Source organism: Nycticebus coucang, chromosome 18 (assembly GCF_027406575.1).
Source record: "Nycticebus coucang isolate mNycCou1 chromosome 18, mNycCou1.pri, whole genome shotgun sequence".
NCBI classification, from domain to species: Eukaryota; Metazoa; Chordata; class Mammalia; order Primates; family Lorisidae; genus Nycticebus; species Nycticebus coucang.
This window is the reverse complement of record NC_069797.1, coordinates 16,041,118-16,059,866: the sequence shown is the minus strand read 5'-3', so window position 1 is coordinate 16,059,866 and position 18,749 is coordinate 16,041,118. Positions and strand designations below refer to the sequence as shown.

At 42.2% G+C, this 18,749-nt stretch overlaps 1 protein-coding gene across 5 annotated transcripts in view; it reads left to right on the top strand.

Moving 5' to 3' along the window:
• ARHGAP44 (Rho GTPase activating protein 44) overlaps nt 1-18,749 on the top strand; it is a 189,314-nt gene that overhangs the window by 118,581 nt on the left and 51,984 nt on the right. For all 5 annotated transcript variants that reach the window (XM_053568021.1, XM_053568024.1, XM_053568020.1 and 2 more), the window contains exons 5-7: nt 2,493-2,604; nt 5,853-5,929; nt 14,449-14,566. In XM_053568021.1, coding sequence (XP_053423996.1) covers nt 2,493-2,604; nt 5,853-5,929; nt 14,449-14,566 — 307 coding nt within the window. The remainder of the gene's footprint in view (nt 1-2,492; nt 2,605-5,852; nt 5,930-14,448; nt 14,567-18,749) is intronic.

Genomic DNA, 18,749 nt, shown 5'->3' with positions numbered 1-18,749 from the left:
TCTCTGTCTCAAAGGAAAAAAAAAAAAAAAGAAAAAAGAAAGAACCTAAAGGTATGAGGACCTCTGTCACCTAGGCTATAATGCAGTTGTGTCACCAGAGTTCACAGCAGCTGGGACGCACATCATAATGCCTGACTAAATTTTCTATTTTTTGTAGAAATGGGGTCTCACTCTTGCTCAGGCTGTTTTCAAACTCCTGACATCAAGCAATCCTCTCACCTCAGTTTTTAACTCATGTTTAAAATTTTTTAAACTAGGAAGTGACATTAGAAATATGGAGGTTAGCACCAGAAAATCAGATCAAAGACACCATTAAAAGGATAAAACCACAACCTGGGAGTTGACATTTGCAGCAGATATGAAAAGGAATTATTAATAGAATCTAAGTAGATGAAGAGTTCCCACAAATATCCCTTCTCAGCCTTTTGGCTAAGATCAAGTGAAGATTTCCTACAAATAAAATTTGAATAAAAAGATTCTAATACAAAAATAGCCCAAGGATGGGCGGCGCCTGTGGCTCAGTCGGTAAGGCGCCGGCCCCATATACCGAGGGTGATGGGTTCAAACCCGGCCCCAGCCAAACTGCAACCAAAAAATAGCCGGGCATTGTGGCGAGCGCCTGTAGTCCCAGCTACTCGGGAGGCTGAGGCAAGAGAATTGCTTAAGCCCAGGAGTTGGAGGTTGCTGTGAGCTGTGTGATGCCACGGCACTCTACCGAGGGCCATAAAGTGAGACTCTGTCTCTACAAAAAAAAAAAAAAAAAAAAATAGCCCAAGGATATGAATAGATAGTTCATGGAGAGGGATGTTGGATGGCCCAAAACACATGAAGAGAAGTTTGCTCTCATTGGTAGTCAAGGAATGCAAATTAAAACTAGGACGAGTTTATGTATATCCACCAGTTTGGCAGAAATTAAAGACAACTACCAGTACCAAGGATTGGTAAGCACATGGAGCAGTGGGAACTCTCATCTGCTCTGGTGAAATTCTTTTTTGTTGTTTTTTTCTGGCGAAATTCTTACCATTGGAAAAGAAACTATACATGTGTATTTACTGCAGCACTGTGTGTAATAACCAAAAACTTGTTTGTGGGAAAGCTTAATATAATGATGGTATATTCATAACATGGAATTGTAGTAATATATAGCAACATGATCTAATTCTGCATGTACCGGCATGGGTAAGCCCCAAACACAAACATAACGATGCATTTTGAAAGCGTATAGTATACGAATATGTTCAGTCTAAAACCATGGATAGAAACTGTTTTAACACATTTGTTGTATTTAACTTATGCTCGTTTTGAGCCTGGGGCCCCATGAAGTGTATATAACTCATGCATCTCTTGCACAATGACTGCCATGCTAGAAATTTTTTTCCCCCTTGGGGCCAGGGTGTTTTATTAAGGCAAAAGTTGTCTGAGTTATATATGCCTCCCAAGGCCCTGGGTTGAAAACTTGCATGAGTTAAATACAACTCATAAGGCAGTTAATGTGCTTAACCTAGTAAAACACCAAGACCCCCAGGAAAAAGCAGTTTTTTCCTAGTGTGGCTGTCAATGTGAACACATGGAGATAAAATATGAGTTAGAATACAGACAGGGAAGGAACATACTCACTTAAGAATAATAGTTACTTCTGGTCTTACATCTGTTGATTTGTAAAAACTTTTTATTTGAATTTCAGTTAACATGGTACTATGCAAAGGGAGGAGGGTGTGTATGAAATTTGGGTCAAAACAAAACATCTGTGAAATAATGTATTCTCTTATCTAGGAGCATAGCATAACTTTCTGCTCATTCAGATCTTCTGTCATTTGCTTGTTATTAATCAACTTTTGGATGGTTTTTCTATCGGATAAATAACTATATGTCCTGTACTAATTAACCTCCTTTCTAATCCTATGTCAGACAAAAACACTTTAATTATTTTATGTAACCTCAAATAGATAAACTCATCAGATGCGTTCAGATTTGTTTTTCTCTTTTAAAACTGTAGGATAAGTATAAGTAATCTACCAACCTCTTTCCCACCCAAAATAAATAAGAGCTGGGGAGTATGCAGGTGGCAGAAAGATTGGATTGGAGTTAAGTTTTCAAGACCTAGGAGTAAGGGTTTTCTTTCTGTTAGGACCTACTGCAGGTGAGCTTTTGCTGTGTTTGAAGATGCTGGTTGGTCAGCAAGTTTTTCCAGTGCTCTCAGGGGAGAAGGAAGCATCTGTGAATTTGGCGTGTATGAGTCTGTTTTCTTCACATCTCTCTCGTGTGTCCCCTCATGTCCCCTCTTGCCCCAGGCACACACGCTATATGCTCAGCACCATTTCTGAGAATTAATCATTTCAGAAATGAAACGAACTGGAACAGGTTGGCTGTGGGACGCTGTGGAGACCAACCAGCTTGTAGACATTGACTTGGGAAAGCGTCCCCAGGTAGGACAATGCAGGTGAAATGTCTGTGAGAGTATTCAGTATGTTTTTTTCCCCCTCTGATTGCAGGAAGATGCTGAAACTCTGCGGAGAGACAGAGGACAAGCTGGCCCAGGAGCTGATACATTTTGAATTGCAAGTAGAGAGGGATGTGATTGAGCCCCTGTTTCTGCTGGCAGAGGTGAGCAGCGGGAGCGGGTGGGCCTGCAGGAACTGGCCTCTGAATGGAAGCCTGCCACGGGAACGGGCACCTCTGTGGTCGGTGGTTAGTTTCTGTTCCTCACTCGTTGCGGCATGTTTTTGCCCAAACTCATGGTCAAGGTCCCCGACTTTAGCAGCCCTTTCAGCTGTTCAATACACCCAGTACGTTACCCAGACCTGCCCTGGTGACATCCCCGTGGGCGGAGGGGCACAGAGGGCAGCTTAGCTCCTTCTCTACCAGAGGGGCGAGTGCTGGAAACCCCCCCATCTCAAGTCTAGAAGGACGTTCACAGCAGGGGTTTGGGACCCCCGGTCCAAGAGACTCTGTGAGGTGCCCTGTAATTTGTGTCTACATATGTCACCTCTCTTTGGACTTTCAAGGTCACTGAATTAAACTACCTTATTAAAAATCAACTTTAATGTCTGTGTTTTGCTACAGGAGACAGGAGGTGAGTGGGGAGCTTTATCTGTCTCGAACCCTGGGCTCCTCCAAGTCACCTTTCATGGCTCATACAGATTGAGCATCTGAAGTCTGAAAAACTCCAAACTGAAATGCTCTTACCCCTGAATTATTTGGAGCACCAAAAGGACACCCCAAAGAAATGCTCATTGGAGCGTATCAGATTTTCCATTTGGCTCACTGTTACATATAATGCAGATATCAACAAAAATCTGGAAAAAAAACCCTGAAATCCAAAATACTTCTGGTCCCAAGCATTACAGATAAGACATATTCAGCCTGTAAAAAACCTACCCAGTGCTATCCCCTAGAATTCTGTGTTAGGGTTCTCCAGGGAGATGGAATCCATAGGATACATGAGAGGGATTTATTACAGGTAAATGGCTCATGTGGTCACAGCAGTGGAGAAGTCCCACAACAGGCCATCTGCAAACTAGAGAACCAATAAGCAGGTAGAGGCTCCATGAGAACCCTCAGGACCACAGAAGCCCCCCTGTCTGAGGCTGAGAGCCATGGAGCCCCCAGGAGGCTGCTGGTGCAAGTCGCAGAGTTTCAAGGCCCAAGATCCTGGAATCTGATGTCCAAGGGCAATAAGAGAAAAGCTTCCCACTGCAGAAGGGAGACAGCACAGAGAGAGCGCCCTTCTTCCAGCTGTTTGTCCCAGCCGGGACCCCAGGGGACCAAATGGTGCCCACCCCATTGAGGGCAGGTCTCCCTGTCAGCACTGTCAGTAAGGCAGTACACTGACTTACACATTGGTCTTCTCTGCAAACCCCCCTCGCAGACAGGCTCAGAAACAATGCTTCACTGGCCATCTAATCCAGCCTTCAGTCCAGTTAATTCAACAACTAAAATTAACCATCACCCACGCCCTGCACTGGTAGATGGGTTCAGTATCTGCACAGTTTGAGAGTCACTGTTTTTACCTGGCTATTGAGCCCTTGCGGTGTGGTTAGTGCAGCTCAGAAACTTGGGTTTTAATAATTTAATTTAATTATTGGTTCATTTAAATTTAGAATTCTATAGCTGCATGTGGCTAGAAGCTACTGTATTAAACACCATTGCCCTGCACCCTGTCTGGTTTCCTTCCTGGGCCACTCTAGTACCTCTGCACGCCCAGGGCTCTTTCTGGGACAGATGTACGTATTTGCTCGTGGGCCTTAAAGTAGTCTAGGAGAGCCTGACAGGTCATCCTCTCACCTGGAGCATTCACGAGAGGCCATCTGCTTCTGGCAAGGGTGCTCGGGGCTCCAGCCAAAGCCCAAAGCAAGCCGAGAGCAGGTCCGACATGGTTGCCAACACTCAGGACACCCACATAGCTCCCTGCTTTGCTGCAGTCCTGATGGGGACGCAGGTTCTCCAGGGACAATCACACTTCTTCCTATCCAAAGTTGTTACACTCGGTACATGACTCATCCCTGCTTGAGAGAGAGAATAGAGAACGCTTCAAAGAACATCGGATTCTCCTCGCAATTTTCCTTGTATGAAAACCACAGCCTGAGATAATTTTTAGTTCAATTTTCGGCCAGTTTTCATTTTTCATTCTCGCATCCTGCCATCCTGCCCTACTTTTGCTGGGCCCGGAACCAAAATCTTGTACTGGAATGTTCAGGGAAGTCATTTTTAGAATGAAAAATATAAAAAGAGCATCCACATACAACCAAAATGGAAGACATGTAGCTGGGGAAAGCCATGATGGCAATGTTTATTCATTGGCTTTGGAAAGATCTTACTTTATTTCTATAAATACAAACATTCGCTTCCTTTGTCTCTATAAATATAAAACCAGTATCCTGGTTGCCATCCTCATCGCATCTCAGAGCTCTTCTTCCCATGTGTCAGACCTGAATGGGTGGCCCCCTTCATTGCTACCCATTTTTGGCACCCTTAGAAGTAGAGTGAGATGTGATTGAGCCCTGGTTTTTGCTGGCTAAGGTAAGGGCAGGGAAGTGGCAGGCCCCAGGTGAGCAGGAAAACACAGAAGCTCTGAGATGGTCTGGGGTGTCTGGGGCTTGGCCTGTGTCTAGCAGGGAGAGAGCAGAATTTAGCTCAGAAGAAGCCATCAAGAATTTCATTTGATGTTGGTCAAGGGGTACAAGGTCTCATTTGCACAAAATGAGTAAATTCTAGAGATGTGATAGTTCAAGTATCCTTGAGATTTGCTAACAAGATAGACCTTAAATGTTCTCATTACCAAATAAATAAATAATGGGAAGTGAGGAATATGTTAATCCAGCTTGATTATAGAAATCATTTCACAGTGTATACAGATCAAAACCTCAAGCTGTACACCTAAATATATACAATCTCTATTTGTCAGTTATGCTTCTGTGAAGCAGAGGGGAAAGTCTGTCATCTGAAAATAGGGGTTGGGAGATCTCCAGTGAATCTGACCAGTGACTGCCCATAGTTCTTTTTTTTTATTTTTCATGTATTCAGGTTTTATTTTAACTTTAGGTCATTACTACTATTTGATATATTTATTCTTTGGATCCACTTTGATAACGTCAACATTGCACTACTATATATTAAGAGTTACTGAAAGTATTTTTCCACCAGACAGTGATTTAGACAGGAGTAGGGAGGAAGGGTTCCTTAAATATACAAATATTACCACATAAATAGTCAATCAGATTGTCCCAGCATGTTGGTTACTTCTAGAAGTAAGCTATGACTACCAGCAGTTCTGAAAGGACTGTTGTAAAGAATAGTTCTTAAAGAATTTATCTTGAGCTTCAGTCTCTGTCTTTCATCTCCTGTAACCACAGGTGGAAATCCCCAACATTCAAAAGCAGAGGAAACACTTAGCCAAGTTGGTGCTGGACATGGACTCTTCCCGAACCAGGTAGAGTTTCTTTGCTTTCCTTTTTTGCTTCTTTGAAGGACCAGTGATCGTATGTGGCGGGAGGATTGACATGTGAGTGAGTGTATTTTCGTTGTCCAAGTTTTTTATTAACATTTCCTATGTGCCAGGTGCTGGAAGTAGTTAAGTGGTGAACTTGAGATGCCTGGTCCCTGCTCTTGTGTAAGCTTTGGTTAAGTTTTGGAGAGAGACACTAGGCAAGTGAAGAAGCGAGACAATTTCAGACAGTCGTCTATCATATAAAGAAAATAATACAGGGTAATTTTGGAAGGGGATGGTGGAGCAAGGGAACAATTACATTAGTAAGGTAAAACAGAGAAGGCTTCTTTGAGGTGGTATCACTTTGTCTGAGACTTAAATGATATGGAGGCTGCCCTGCAAAGATCTGATGCAAATTATCTGTAGCAGAGGGAACAGCACATGCAAAGGCCCTGGGGTGGGAATAAGCTTGACGTAATCAGTGTACAGAAAGAAAGCCAGGATGGCTGGGGAGGAATGAACAATGGGGAGAGAGATAGCAAGTGAGATCCGAGAGGTGGGATGGATGTTATATCCTGTGCTGAGGGGAAAATTTCTAATGCTGAGGATATGCTTAACCTCTTCCAAAAGCCGACAGTGTAGATACCTCTTTCTGTAGCCTTTCTCTTGAGTCCCTTCAAAGTAAAGTTCCTACAGTGCTGTTCCTGCCTGCCTCCCAGAGTCCACTAGAAAATTCCTATTGTAGCAGTAGAGTGCCAATGGCCCTGAGACGGTATCAACTGTGGATGTTATGTGGGGACTGTGCCTATGTGTCTGGTTTTTACAATGAGGGGTGTGTAAGTTGAAAAGTACTGGGGGCCTGAGAGTTAACATGGAAGAACCTACTTGGTTCTACTGTAGGTTTTTTTGTAGGTCACTTGTGATTATCCCGATGTCTTCTTTTAATTTTCTTGAAATAAAGAAACAAAATCAGGAAATGCTTGAGCAGAGGGATGTAGGATAGAGAGGCTTTCAAGATACCAAGATTCAGGGCAGTTATTTTCTAGACATGTGGCTTGGTCAAGCCACTTAATTTCCAAGAGTGTCATTTTCCTCACTTGTATACAGGTGATAACAACATCTGTAAGCGAACCTGAGGAGGTGGTTCTGAGTATTAATTTGATACCAAATGTCACATTACTCCCCAAGTGCTTTACGAAAGGAAGCTGACACGGTATCTAGTTAGAGCACTGGATGAGCTAGGGCAGGGCAGCCCCCCAAGACCAGAAACAAGACAGTTAAATCAGCAAAGAAACAAGAGTCTCCTCGGTTACCTTACTGTTCCTCAGACTCCCAATCTACCTGGATGATTTTCGCCATCTGTATCCTATAAAAGGATAGATCCTTCGTATCTACATATCCTTTTAAAGAGTTGATTATTTTTTCAAAAGAAATCTTACGGCACTGTCATAAATTGGGAAGCAGTGGTGCCCTTTCCTGTAAGTATCAGGTAAAGCATAAAAGTAAACAGATGAAAGCAGAGCCGATGTTATTAAATCTTAGATCCTGTTTACTGTGGAATGCTGTCGTCCTAAAGCTTATCTCCTTTTGTTAAAAAGGAAGAGGAGGAGGCATTGGAGAGGTGTTAAAATTATTCTGACGCAGATCTGATGCTGTCTCCTTAGAGTGCTTGGAGGAAGGAAAGAACAGGATGGGTGGGGAGTATTGATTATGCTATTAATTCTATGGCTTTGCCGTACATAAAATTGTGTCCCATAATACAAATGTTCAAGTTTGAGGTGTCCTTGAACGTGATTGAAGAAAAGCTGACCACTGTCCACTCTTGGGGTGAGGTGGTCGCTGTTCTTGAGTTTGAGGAGTGATTTCGTTCTATGAAACCTGGGTCTTAGCTCCAAGGTCTCTGCTTCTCCATAGAAAACCCAAATGTCCACCACATAGCTTCTGGTCAGAGGGCTAAATGCTAGTCTCAAAGCATGTCATTACCATACCTATTTTTGTTTTGTTGTGCTATGAGAAGGACAGTTATCCTTGGTCACAGCCATAGTCCATTTTGTCCAGTGCCAACACCAAGCGGTGAATAGGTTCTGGAAACTCAAGAAGTGTCATGAGGGACCTTGCACGCATGGTTTAATGGACATTTTTGTATCTCCAGCTTATCATCTCTTGGATCTGGTAAGGAAATCTCTACCTCTCCTATCCAAATTTCTGTGCTTATGAACTTCAGCTTGGACTCTTTAACAATCTTTATTGTTTTTGACTGAAAAGGGTCCTTTTAGGTTATTTCCATATAAACCTGCTCCATCTCCTTTTTCACATCAGTGGTTTTTGTGCAGTTGTGAGTTCAGGCGCAGGGGATTGCTTTGGAGAGATAGTTGGGAGGACGTTCCCCTCACAAGCTCAGTTGCCTTCCCTTTGGGTCTCTGTGTTAGTCCAGGGTGGAGGATCTAACTCAAGGCCTCTGGTTAGGGATTCTCTATCAGCGGAGGTTACAGGCCACAGGATGAAAGGGCTATTATTAGCACAGGTGTGCTCTTTCTTCCCACTTGACTCTCAGGCTAGCCATTTCTGGCTTGAGTTTCTCTGTCTTGTTGGACTTTGCTGGAAACCACCAGAAGAAGCTAACCCACCCCACCTTCCTTCCATTTCCCCTAACCACTCACTCTTCATCAACATGAAGACTGTACCCCAGTGTAGCAGTGCTGTCAGGCAGAGGGGTGACAGCGGCTCCTCCCCCGTACTCTTTCTCCGTGAAGCTGCTGGCATACATTAGATTCCCTTCTTACAGCACCTCAGTCCTGACCACCAAAGCTGTCTCTCATCTGCCCTTCGGGAACTACACTCCACAGAACTGAAACACTGTACTCCAATGCTGCCTTTTAAGACAGGCAGGATCTTCATATGATGCCAGCTTATCTCAACCAATAGGTCCATGACTGGACATTTGAATTCTACTACAACTCTGGTAGGAACCATCAAGTACAACTAATTTATCTCATGTTTAATTAGGTCTCAATCAAATGTGTACATTTCTCACTATTCAAGTAAATCTGGCTTGTCTCTTGGCAAAGCTGATGATATAGACCTTAAAATCCTTAGAAAAAATTATGCTTAAAGGATGAATAAAAGGAGCCAGGTTGTGGTGGCTTACGCCTGTAATCCAGGCATGGAGGATCTAACACACCCTGGGAGGCTGAGGTGGGTGGATCACCTGCACTGGAGAATTCAAGACCAGCCTGAGCAAGAGTGAGATTCTTTCTCTACTAAAAATAGAAAAACTAGCTGGGCGTGGTGGCAGGTGCCTGTAGAACCATCTACCTGGGAGGCTGAGGTCAGAGGATCACTTGAACCCGCGTGTTTGAGGTTACTATGAGCTATGATGCTACAGCACTCTACTAAGGGTGACAGAGTGAAATTCAGTCTCAAAAAAAAAAAAAAGATGATAAAGAAGGAAGCTCTAGCCACGTGCAGTGGCTAACACCTATAATCCTAGTACTTTGGGAGGACAAGAAGTTTGATTGCAGCCTCAGCATGAATGAGACCCAGTCTCTACAAAAATTAGAAAAACTAACCAGGTATTGTGGCAGGTGCCTATAGACCCAGCCACTCGGGAGGCTGAGGCAAAAGGATTCCCTAAGCCCAGGAGTTTGAGGTTGCTGTGAGTTATGATGATGACATCACTGCACTCTAGCTCAGATGACAGAGAAAGAGTCTGTCTCAAGAAAAAGAAGAAAGTTTTATGCTTAATCAAAGATTGTGAATTGAATAGAATTGAATGGAGTGACACATAAGCACCTTTTGTGTGATAGGCTTGGTTTGGCAGTGATTAAAGAAGAAACCCCTTCTGTCCCAAAGTCAACCTCACCTTTTCCTAGACATACCTCCAGGTTAACCCTTCTGAGTCCAGAATACATTCCGGTTCTGCTGAGCACCTGAGTGAATTGTGCCACACCCTCCCCGCAATCGTATGTTGAAGCCAACCAGCAACATGTCTGTATCTGGAGATGGGGTCTGTAGGAGGTAATTATAGTTACATGAGGTCACAGGAGCCGGTGCCCACTTTACTAGGACTGGTGGCCTTATAGGAAGAGAGAGAGACCTGTCTCTCCCACACTCAGACGCAAAGCTGTGTAAGAGCACAGCCATGGCCATCTGTGAGCCAGGAAGAGAGCTCACTGGAACATGAGCCCCACCGGCACGTTGATCTTGGGCTTCCAGAACTGTGAGAAAATAAGCTTCGGTCGTCGAACCGCCCAGTCTGTGGCGCTTTGTCATGGGAGCCTGAGCAGACTAATACACCTGCCTTTGGAAGCAGGTGAACTCGTGGCAGCCAGGAGAGTGTGGGGAAGGAAATAGGGCAGCTTCTGGGGTTCAGGAGAGGTAGATAACTGGAAGGGGAGCTCTGGGGCCGCAGCACAGGGGAGAGCCTCTGGGACTGGAAGCAGCATCTGCACGGCCGTCGAGAGTCATTCCTCGTCTCTCCCCTCCGCGGTTAGGCTGGTTCTCTTCATGCTCCCTGATGTCCCCGGCACGTCTTCCAACTTCCGCTTCCTTTCCCTCCAATTCCAGGAGTGCGTGGGTGGGGACTGCATTTGTCTGGCCTTTGCTGTCGGGCCCCCTTCCATGACCCTTTGGTTAGCCAAGGTGATAAAGTACAGGTGCAGGTGTGGCTTGCCTCAGGGGCCCTCGCCTGGCCCTCCCTCCCGCTGTCAGGGTCCTGCCAGAACTGGCAGCTCCCTTCCCACCACACCTGAGTGCATTGTGGGAACAGGAACTCGGAAAGTAAAGGGTGCCAATGACCAGGGAAAGGACAACACGGGGCGAATGAAACAGGGAATGTCCCACTGAAGAAACTTCCCCGTTTGTTTCCAGAATCCTTCTTGTTGTTGACCTGAACCTGTTGACCTGAACTTGCCTCGCCTTTGTCCTCTTTACCTATCCCCTGGTCCCTGAAATTCCAAACCCTTGTTCCTCATGGCTTCCCTCTCATTAAAGCTCAGGTCCTGTCTTCATCTCCTCCAGGTCACAGAGTCACAGCCTTTCCCCAGAGATGAGGCTGGCACACGAGCTACCTCAGTGGAAAGAAATTATTTTTCTGCTCTTCAGCTTTCAAACCTCAAATTCTTCTTGGACAATTCTGGTACCCTGTCTCCTCTGATGAAACAGTCCAACTCTTAATGTTTATTTGTAGAACAGGTGTCTGAGAAGACTGCCATATTTTTCTTTCTTGTTTTTTTTTTTTTATTTTTTGCAATTGTCATTGTTGTTTTAGCTGGCCTGGGGCCAGATTCAAACACACCAGCCTGGGTGTATGTGGCCGGCACCCTACCCACTGAGTGACAGGCGCCACCTGTCATATTTTTCAATTCATTATGCATGTCAGTTTTTCCAACAGATACTTACCTTTATAAATTTTTCCAAGTTTTTTTTTTTTTTTTTTTTTTTTTTTTGTGGTGTTTGATTATTTGAGTTCAACAAAGGGAATATTTTGGCCAGGCACAGTGGCTCATATCTGTAATATTAGCACTTTGGGAGGCTCAGACAGGAGGATTGCTTGAGGTCATGAGTTTGAGACCAGCCTGAGCAAAAGGGAGAACCCCTCCATCTCTACTAAAAATAGAAAACAATTAGCTGGGTTTACTGGTAGCCGCCTATAGTCCCAGCTACTTGGGAGGCTGAGGCAGAAGGCTCACTTGAGCCCATGATCTGAAGGTTGCTGCGAGCTGTGATGACACCCCTGTACTCTAGCCTGGGTGACGATGCAAGATCCTATCTCAAAAAAAAAGGAAGGGGGGATATTTAGGGGACCTCTTACCATTGTTTTATAATATCAAAATAGATTATTTTTATACACTTATTGCAAATAAAATTTCCTATTGGGAGAGGAAAAGCATGTGTTTTTAAAGTATCAAAATACTGACTAAAGAACAGAATTTGGGGGAAAATAGAGGAGAATAGAGAAGAAAAGAAGGAAATAATTGGTAAAATATGTTCATTTTAATACGTGTATCTTAAGTATAACTTTTAAAAAAGTCTAATCTTTGTTTATAAAGCCATAAATATGCTTAGTGTTTGTGGTCACTTTATATATACTTTCAACACTTCCACATTGTTTTTTCCTTCAAGTAGCATGAGTCAGATGGTGATTATAACTTTATTTCATAATCTAACCATAGAGATATATTTATTGTCTGAGATATATTTAAATTATAGCCATAGCATCTCATATTTTATTTGTCAGAAAACCCCCCAATACTTTAAAATTTTAAAACTTTGGAATGGCTAAACTGGGGAGTTATTAATCAAATATATTATTCAGGAATTATTACTGATTCTTATATGTTAATTTATTTCAACTTAGATTTTATGACATCTTTCAGTAGAATATTTCCTTTCTAATTTGCCCTGAATTCTTATCTTGGAATCAGGAATCTTTTCCAGGACATGTGTTCATTTCTGGTGCTTCAAACCAGCTTGATGTCCCAAAACCTTTTTTAAGTAATTTTCCTGTGGCTGCATTCTTTAAGTGACAGAGAATCCTTATTTTTCTACTTTTTGCAATTAGCAAAGAGACATTTAGTTTCCCTTCCTTATGTTATAGAGCCTTGCATTCTTCTGTTCTTCCTGCAGGTAACAAAAGAGAAAAGAAAAATAGAGAAAATACTTAATGATTAGATTGCTACCGCCCAAGATAACGGTGACATTCTACTGTACTTTTTTTTTTTTATTAAATCATAACTATATACATTGAAGCATTTATGGAGTACAATGTGCTGATTTTATATACATTTTGGAATGCTTACATAAAACTGGTTAATATAGCCTTCACCTCACTTAATTATTGTGTTAAGACATTTATACTCTGTACTTCATAGATTTGACATGTACCCTTGCAATATGCACCATAGGTGTGGTTCCATCCTTCACCCTCCTTCCATCCCCGCTCCCCTCCCGTCTCCCTCCTTCATCCTGGGCTATAGTTGTGTTTTATCTTACATATGAAAGTATGGGTGATTATAAATTGGTTTCATAATAGTACTGAGTACATTGGATACTTTTTCTTCCATTCTTGAGATACTTTACTAAGAAGAATATGTTCCAGCTCCATCCATGTAAACATGAAAGAGGTAAAGTCTCCATCTTTTTTAAGGCTGCATAGTATTCCATGGTGTACATATACCACAATGGATTAATCCATTCATGGGTCTATGGGCATTTCTGCCCCTACGTTGGAGGCCACAGACTGACGGTCTGAGAGCCAGAGACAGCCTGGAGAGCTATTTTGTTTGATCTATACACTATTGGCCTGCATGGTGTTTATAAGAAATTAAATCAAAATCTGCTGCCACATTTCATCAGGAGCGTTCCTGTGAAAATTCCCAGCTTCTCTTGTCCATTGAGACATCTGGCAACCCAGGGTCCACCCTCCTGCCTACCCCGGTCCCATGGATCCTAGAGAGGGCAGCATCCCTCCTCCTTCCCACCTGTCCCTCACATCTCCTCCCTTCTTCTTCCTCCCTCCCAACTTCCGACTATTGTTTCTATTAAAGCCAAGAAATGGTTTTATGTCTCATGTCTCTGTTATAAGTAGGAAATAAAGGATTGAGTGTTAAGATATGAGATAATAGCTCATATGACTTATTTTTCTTCCTTGCTGGCCTCTATAATCTGCTTACTGGAAAAGGAACTGTCAGCCAAGCCCCAATCTGGCTATTACCATCTAGTGTAATTGGATCCTCCTTTCTGGGCCTGTTTTTGGGAATTCCCTGATGAGAACATAGCAACCAGAAATATTTGTATTTCCCTCTGAAAAGTTATATGAGTGGCCTCCATGGAAGGCCGGCATTCTCCCTACAAAGAGAGATATTTATGAGAATGTAAGCGAGGTTGATAGGAAGTTGTTTCGTTGCTTACCAGTGGAGATTTTTGCTTTCATACTTGTTTGTAATCTTACTTGCGTATCTCCTCACTTAGCATACATGATTTCTCAGCCAGCTAGGGAATGTTTCCAAACTCAGATGCCTACAGGACAGTGAGGGAACTTGAAACCAAGGGCAGAGACTGTGCTTAAAAGGCACAAGACAAACTGTGCTTAAAAGGCAACAATACTGATTTGGTCAATACAGCATTGGTCACACTGATTAAGTTTCAAATGTCCGGCCATAAAAAATGATGAGTAAGCGAGGTGATTAGTTGATTTAATCTTTCCACATTGTCTCCATATATCAAAATATCGATCACATTGTGCCCCACAAATGTATATAATTATGATTTGTCGATTAAAAATAATGTTATAAAAAAAGGCAGCAATAGTGATTGTTGTTTGGCTTTGTGTTTTGAAGAAAAGAGGAAAAACAGTGGTGAATTGGAGGGTGGGGCCCCCTTTCTCCAGGGCTTTCCATCACCTCTCCTTTCCAGGGAGGGTGTGTAGTTCCCTGGGTAATTGTTTTCTCAGCATTCCCACGATATCCCCAGGGCTCTACCTGTCTCACATCTCTCCTCTTTTTCTTCTATTTTTTTATCAGGTGGCAGCAGACTTCCAAGTCTTCAGGTTTGTCAAGCAGCTTACAGCCTGCGGGTGCCAAAGCTGATGCCCTCAGGGAAGAAATGGAGGAGGCTGCCAACAGAGTGGAGATTTGCAGGGTACCTGCCCTCTTTGCTCCTCTCTACTGGGACAGACTGGGGAGCCCTCAGGGATTTCCTTTCTGTTCTCTGGAGTCCTCTTTAAACTCTTATTACTGAGTCTCTAGTTGAACTAAATGTCCCCACATTTGCCTGCTAGCATCTCTGAGGACAGTGCAAGATGAACCCAAAGAGATGGGGCTCCCAGGGCGCCCTAGACAGGGTTAGATTCTCACTGGTGCTTCTGCAGGGTAGGCAAAAAGAAGATGACTTTTGTTTCTATGCGAAGCTTTTGTAAATTAATTCTTTGCATCCCAAAGAATAAATTCTAGGCCAGGCTGGACAGTTGAGAATTTAGAGCGTGGATAACCCTGACTCGCTATTGGCATTAAATTGTTCCTTTTCTGAAGTTTGCCTTTTGATTTTTCCTGAGTCACTTTATCAGTCCTACGCTTCCTGCAAGACATTTATCTGGAAAGTTGAAATGCTAGCTGTGGAGATAGTCACAGAAAAGAAAACTTCCCTTTTATTAAGAGACAGTGCATCATTTAAAAACTGTGTCTCTGTACTTGTGGAATGATGTCCTTGGTTATGCTCATTTAAATGTACTTTCCTGACAAAAGTTTTATGGGATTGAATGAGCAATATGCCATCCATGGTACTCTGTGTATATGTACATGTGTTTAAGTGCTTCAGTTTGGGTTTCCAAGGCAACAGAACTATATTTAGACTTATCAAACAAATCATGTTTTTGTAACTATTCTGGAAATCTCTTGTTTTAATCGCATACCGTTTTAAAGGAGAACGGCCACTACACATGTGGACCCCTCTGTTCTCATAGCTGTCGAGTCCTGTTAACCTGTCCTTTGGCTTATTTTTTTATAGCCATGTGTGAAGGTGGCTTTGACCTTGCATTCACATGACATTCAGAAGCAGGTAGCATTTCTCTCTGGAATTAAAAACATCAAAAGATTTCTTTAAGAATTCCTTGTTTCTCAGCCTACAGTACTAGGGAACCAAGCAAAGTACAACCAATTCCTCAGATCCAAGATTCTTTCTAAGGAAAGCCAACTTGTCATTGGAACATCTGCGTAAATGCAAATATCTGGCTGGGCTGCTATTCCTGAAGCTTAAGTCTTCTCTCCTGTTGATTTCACTGTTGCTGTGTGGGTTCTTAAACCGTCTTCCATAGATCTATGTTCTTTAGTGAAGAGTCTTTTAAAAATTCTTTTTCCAATAGACAAGAAAGGGTGGCATTAAAGGGGATGCTGAAAATGAGTGTCCCAAGAGTTTGAGGTTGCTGTGAGCTGTGATGCAACAGCACTGCATTGAGGGGTGACATAATGAGACTCTGTCTCAAAAAAGAAAAAAATGTCAGGGTAACATCTCAATAGCTTCATGTATCTTTATGCAGCTTCTTACATCTGCTAACATGCCAAAAAACATGTTCAGTTTCTCTTCAGAGGTTACAAAAGTAATGTATGTTCACTGTATTCAGTTAAAAAATACAAAAATATGTTAAGAAAAACTCCAATATCCCACACCCTTTCCCCCAGCAATCTCTGTGTTTCCAAACAAGGTGACCAAGTCCTCTTACTAAAATGTTGTTGTGGCTGGGCACAGTGTCTCACACCTGTAGACTCCCTGGGCTCAGGGGTTCGAGACCAGCCTGAGCAAAAGCGAGACCCCCATCTCTAAAAAATAGCCAAGAATAGTGGCTGGTGCCAGTAGTCCCAGCTACTTGGGAGGCTGCGGCAGGAAGATCTCTTGAGCCTAAGAGTTTGAGGTTGCTGTGAGCTATGACACCACCTCACTCTACCCAGGGTGACATAGTGAGACTGTGTCTCAGAAAAATAAAAAGATGTTGTTGTGACAGTACCCCATCACATGCTAAATTATAAGAATAAGGAAGCTGTCTTAGAGCCTGTCACTTACCCTCCATACCATTCTTTATCATCATACAAACGCAGGCCATCCCCAGGCTACAAATGAGATTGGTTCTGTAGGTTCATTTCTTAAGGTGAATTTGTATGTAAATTAGAACAGGTACATTTACCTATTACCTATAATAGCCTCCGTTCATAAGTGGGAGTTGTACATCAGTGGGGTGTTTGTAAGTCAGAGACTTCTGCAATAGCCTCTATTTATAAGTACCTGTTGTACGTAAGGCAGTGTTTTTAACTCAGGGACTGCCTACATATATGCACATATATATTATGGCTTATTTAGTTATTTTCTTATTGAGAGGTATTCTCTGTGTGTTTCTGTTTTACTTTTTACTATCCCCAAAATGATAAGATATATATCCTTATGCGTATACCCTTAAACCCTGATAAATTTTTTTCTATAGCATTGACTCCCAAAAATGTTATTTTTAGGTCAAAATCCATGCATACATTTTTAACTTTAATAGATATTGGTAGTTTATTTCTCTTAAAAGGGAATTATAATTCACATTCCCACCATCAAGATATAAAATATGTAAATTTTCCTTAATTTTTACCTGAAATGCACTTTGTTACCATTTTCAGTTTTTGGTGGTCTAATGAGGAAAGAAAAGCCATCTCTGTGTTATTATAACCTTAATTTCTCTGAATATTAGGGATGATGAGTATATTCTAATGTATTTTTTGGACATTCTTCATATATTGGGGGTGTCAAAAAAATGTATGCACATTTTAAGAGATATTATAGGAAGTAAAATTGATCTTTCCCCCAGAGTATATGAATTGCAGGTTAAATTGATGTGCATAGCACATGTAGGTACAGTAACAGTGGCTTCAACTCAGCCACGAGAAGGAAGACCTAGACAACAGTGCTTGAAATGTGTATACATGGGCTCGGCACCCGTAGCTCAGTGAGTAGGGTGCTGGCCATATTCCCCTAGGGCTGGCGGGTTCAAGCTTGGCCCAGGCCTGCTAAATAATAATGACAACTACCACAAAAAAATAGCCGGGTATTGTGGTGGGCACCTGTAGTCCCAGCTACTTGGGAGGCTGAGGAAAGAGAATCACTTAAGCCCAAGAGTTTGAGGTTGCTATGAGCTGTGATACCATAGCACTCTACCGAGGGTGACATAGTAAGACTCTGTCTTAAAAAAAAAAAAAAAAGTGTATACATTTTTTTGGCACCCTCTATCTTTATATGCATTTTCAATTTGATGAATTCCTATTCATATTGGCTTTTGGACCAATATTTCTGTTGCTTTTTAAATATTAAGTTATAAAAGTTCTCTGTATATTAGGAATATTAAACTTTCTTCTGTCTGTTTTGCTGAAGCTGCTTCTTTGAGTCTGCCATTGTCTTTTAACTTTGTTTATGTTGATGATCTACCATTAAAAAGTTAACCATATACTTACACAGAGTGGACATAAAGTTCTTGTGCAAAATCTACTTTATTTTATTAACTTTGAAATGATCATAGTCAGTTTTGCACATGAACTTTATGTATACCCTGTGTTTCCTTTTCATGGGAAAGAAATCCTTGATGGCCCATTGGGCATTTGCTACCCAAAGGTCACACCAGTTTCCTTCTTTAATTGCACCTATGTACCTATTTATAAATTTTAGTGCGTCTGATTTTTTTTTTGCAGTTTTTGGCCGGGACTGGGTTTGAACCCGCCACCTCCAGCATGTGGGGTCAGCGCCCTACTCCGCTGAGCCACAGGTGCCACCCACATCTGACATTTTTATAGATGGCATGAGGTAGAGGTTTTTTTCTTTTTTTCAGATTGATAGTCAATTATGCCAGCACCAGTTATTAGCCATCTCTTCCTGAGATGAAATCCAACCATCTATAATTAATTACTCAGATTTATTTCTGGACTCTGTGTCCCATAATGTTTGCCTATTCCTGAAATAGTCATATATACTTTCTAGTTTAAAACCCCCAAACAAATATAATCTCTAGTAAGATAACCTCCCTCTTTTCGTAGTTACCTTGGCTGTTCTGTGATATCTACTTTGTTTTATGAACTCTGAAATGATCGTATTCAGTGAGTAAACCCCACATGGTGCTCGAGGCAGCCTTCTTTGTGTGCTGAGGTCATCTTCTTAGTGGTCACTGCTGGTTTTGTTAAAGTTCTCTTCTGACTCTTTTATCTGTACTTTTGTGGTTTCCAGCTGCTTTAAGTATCCACCTTGTCTTCCACCCTTCCCTTTCTGGGTTTCCTTGAATGGATTGTTTTTCTTAATCTCTTCACGG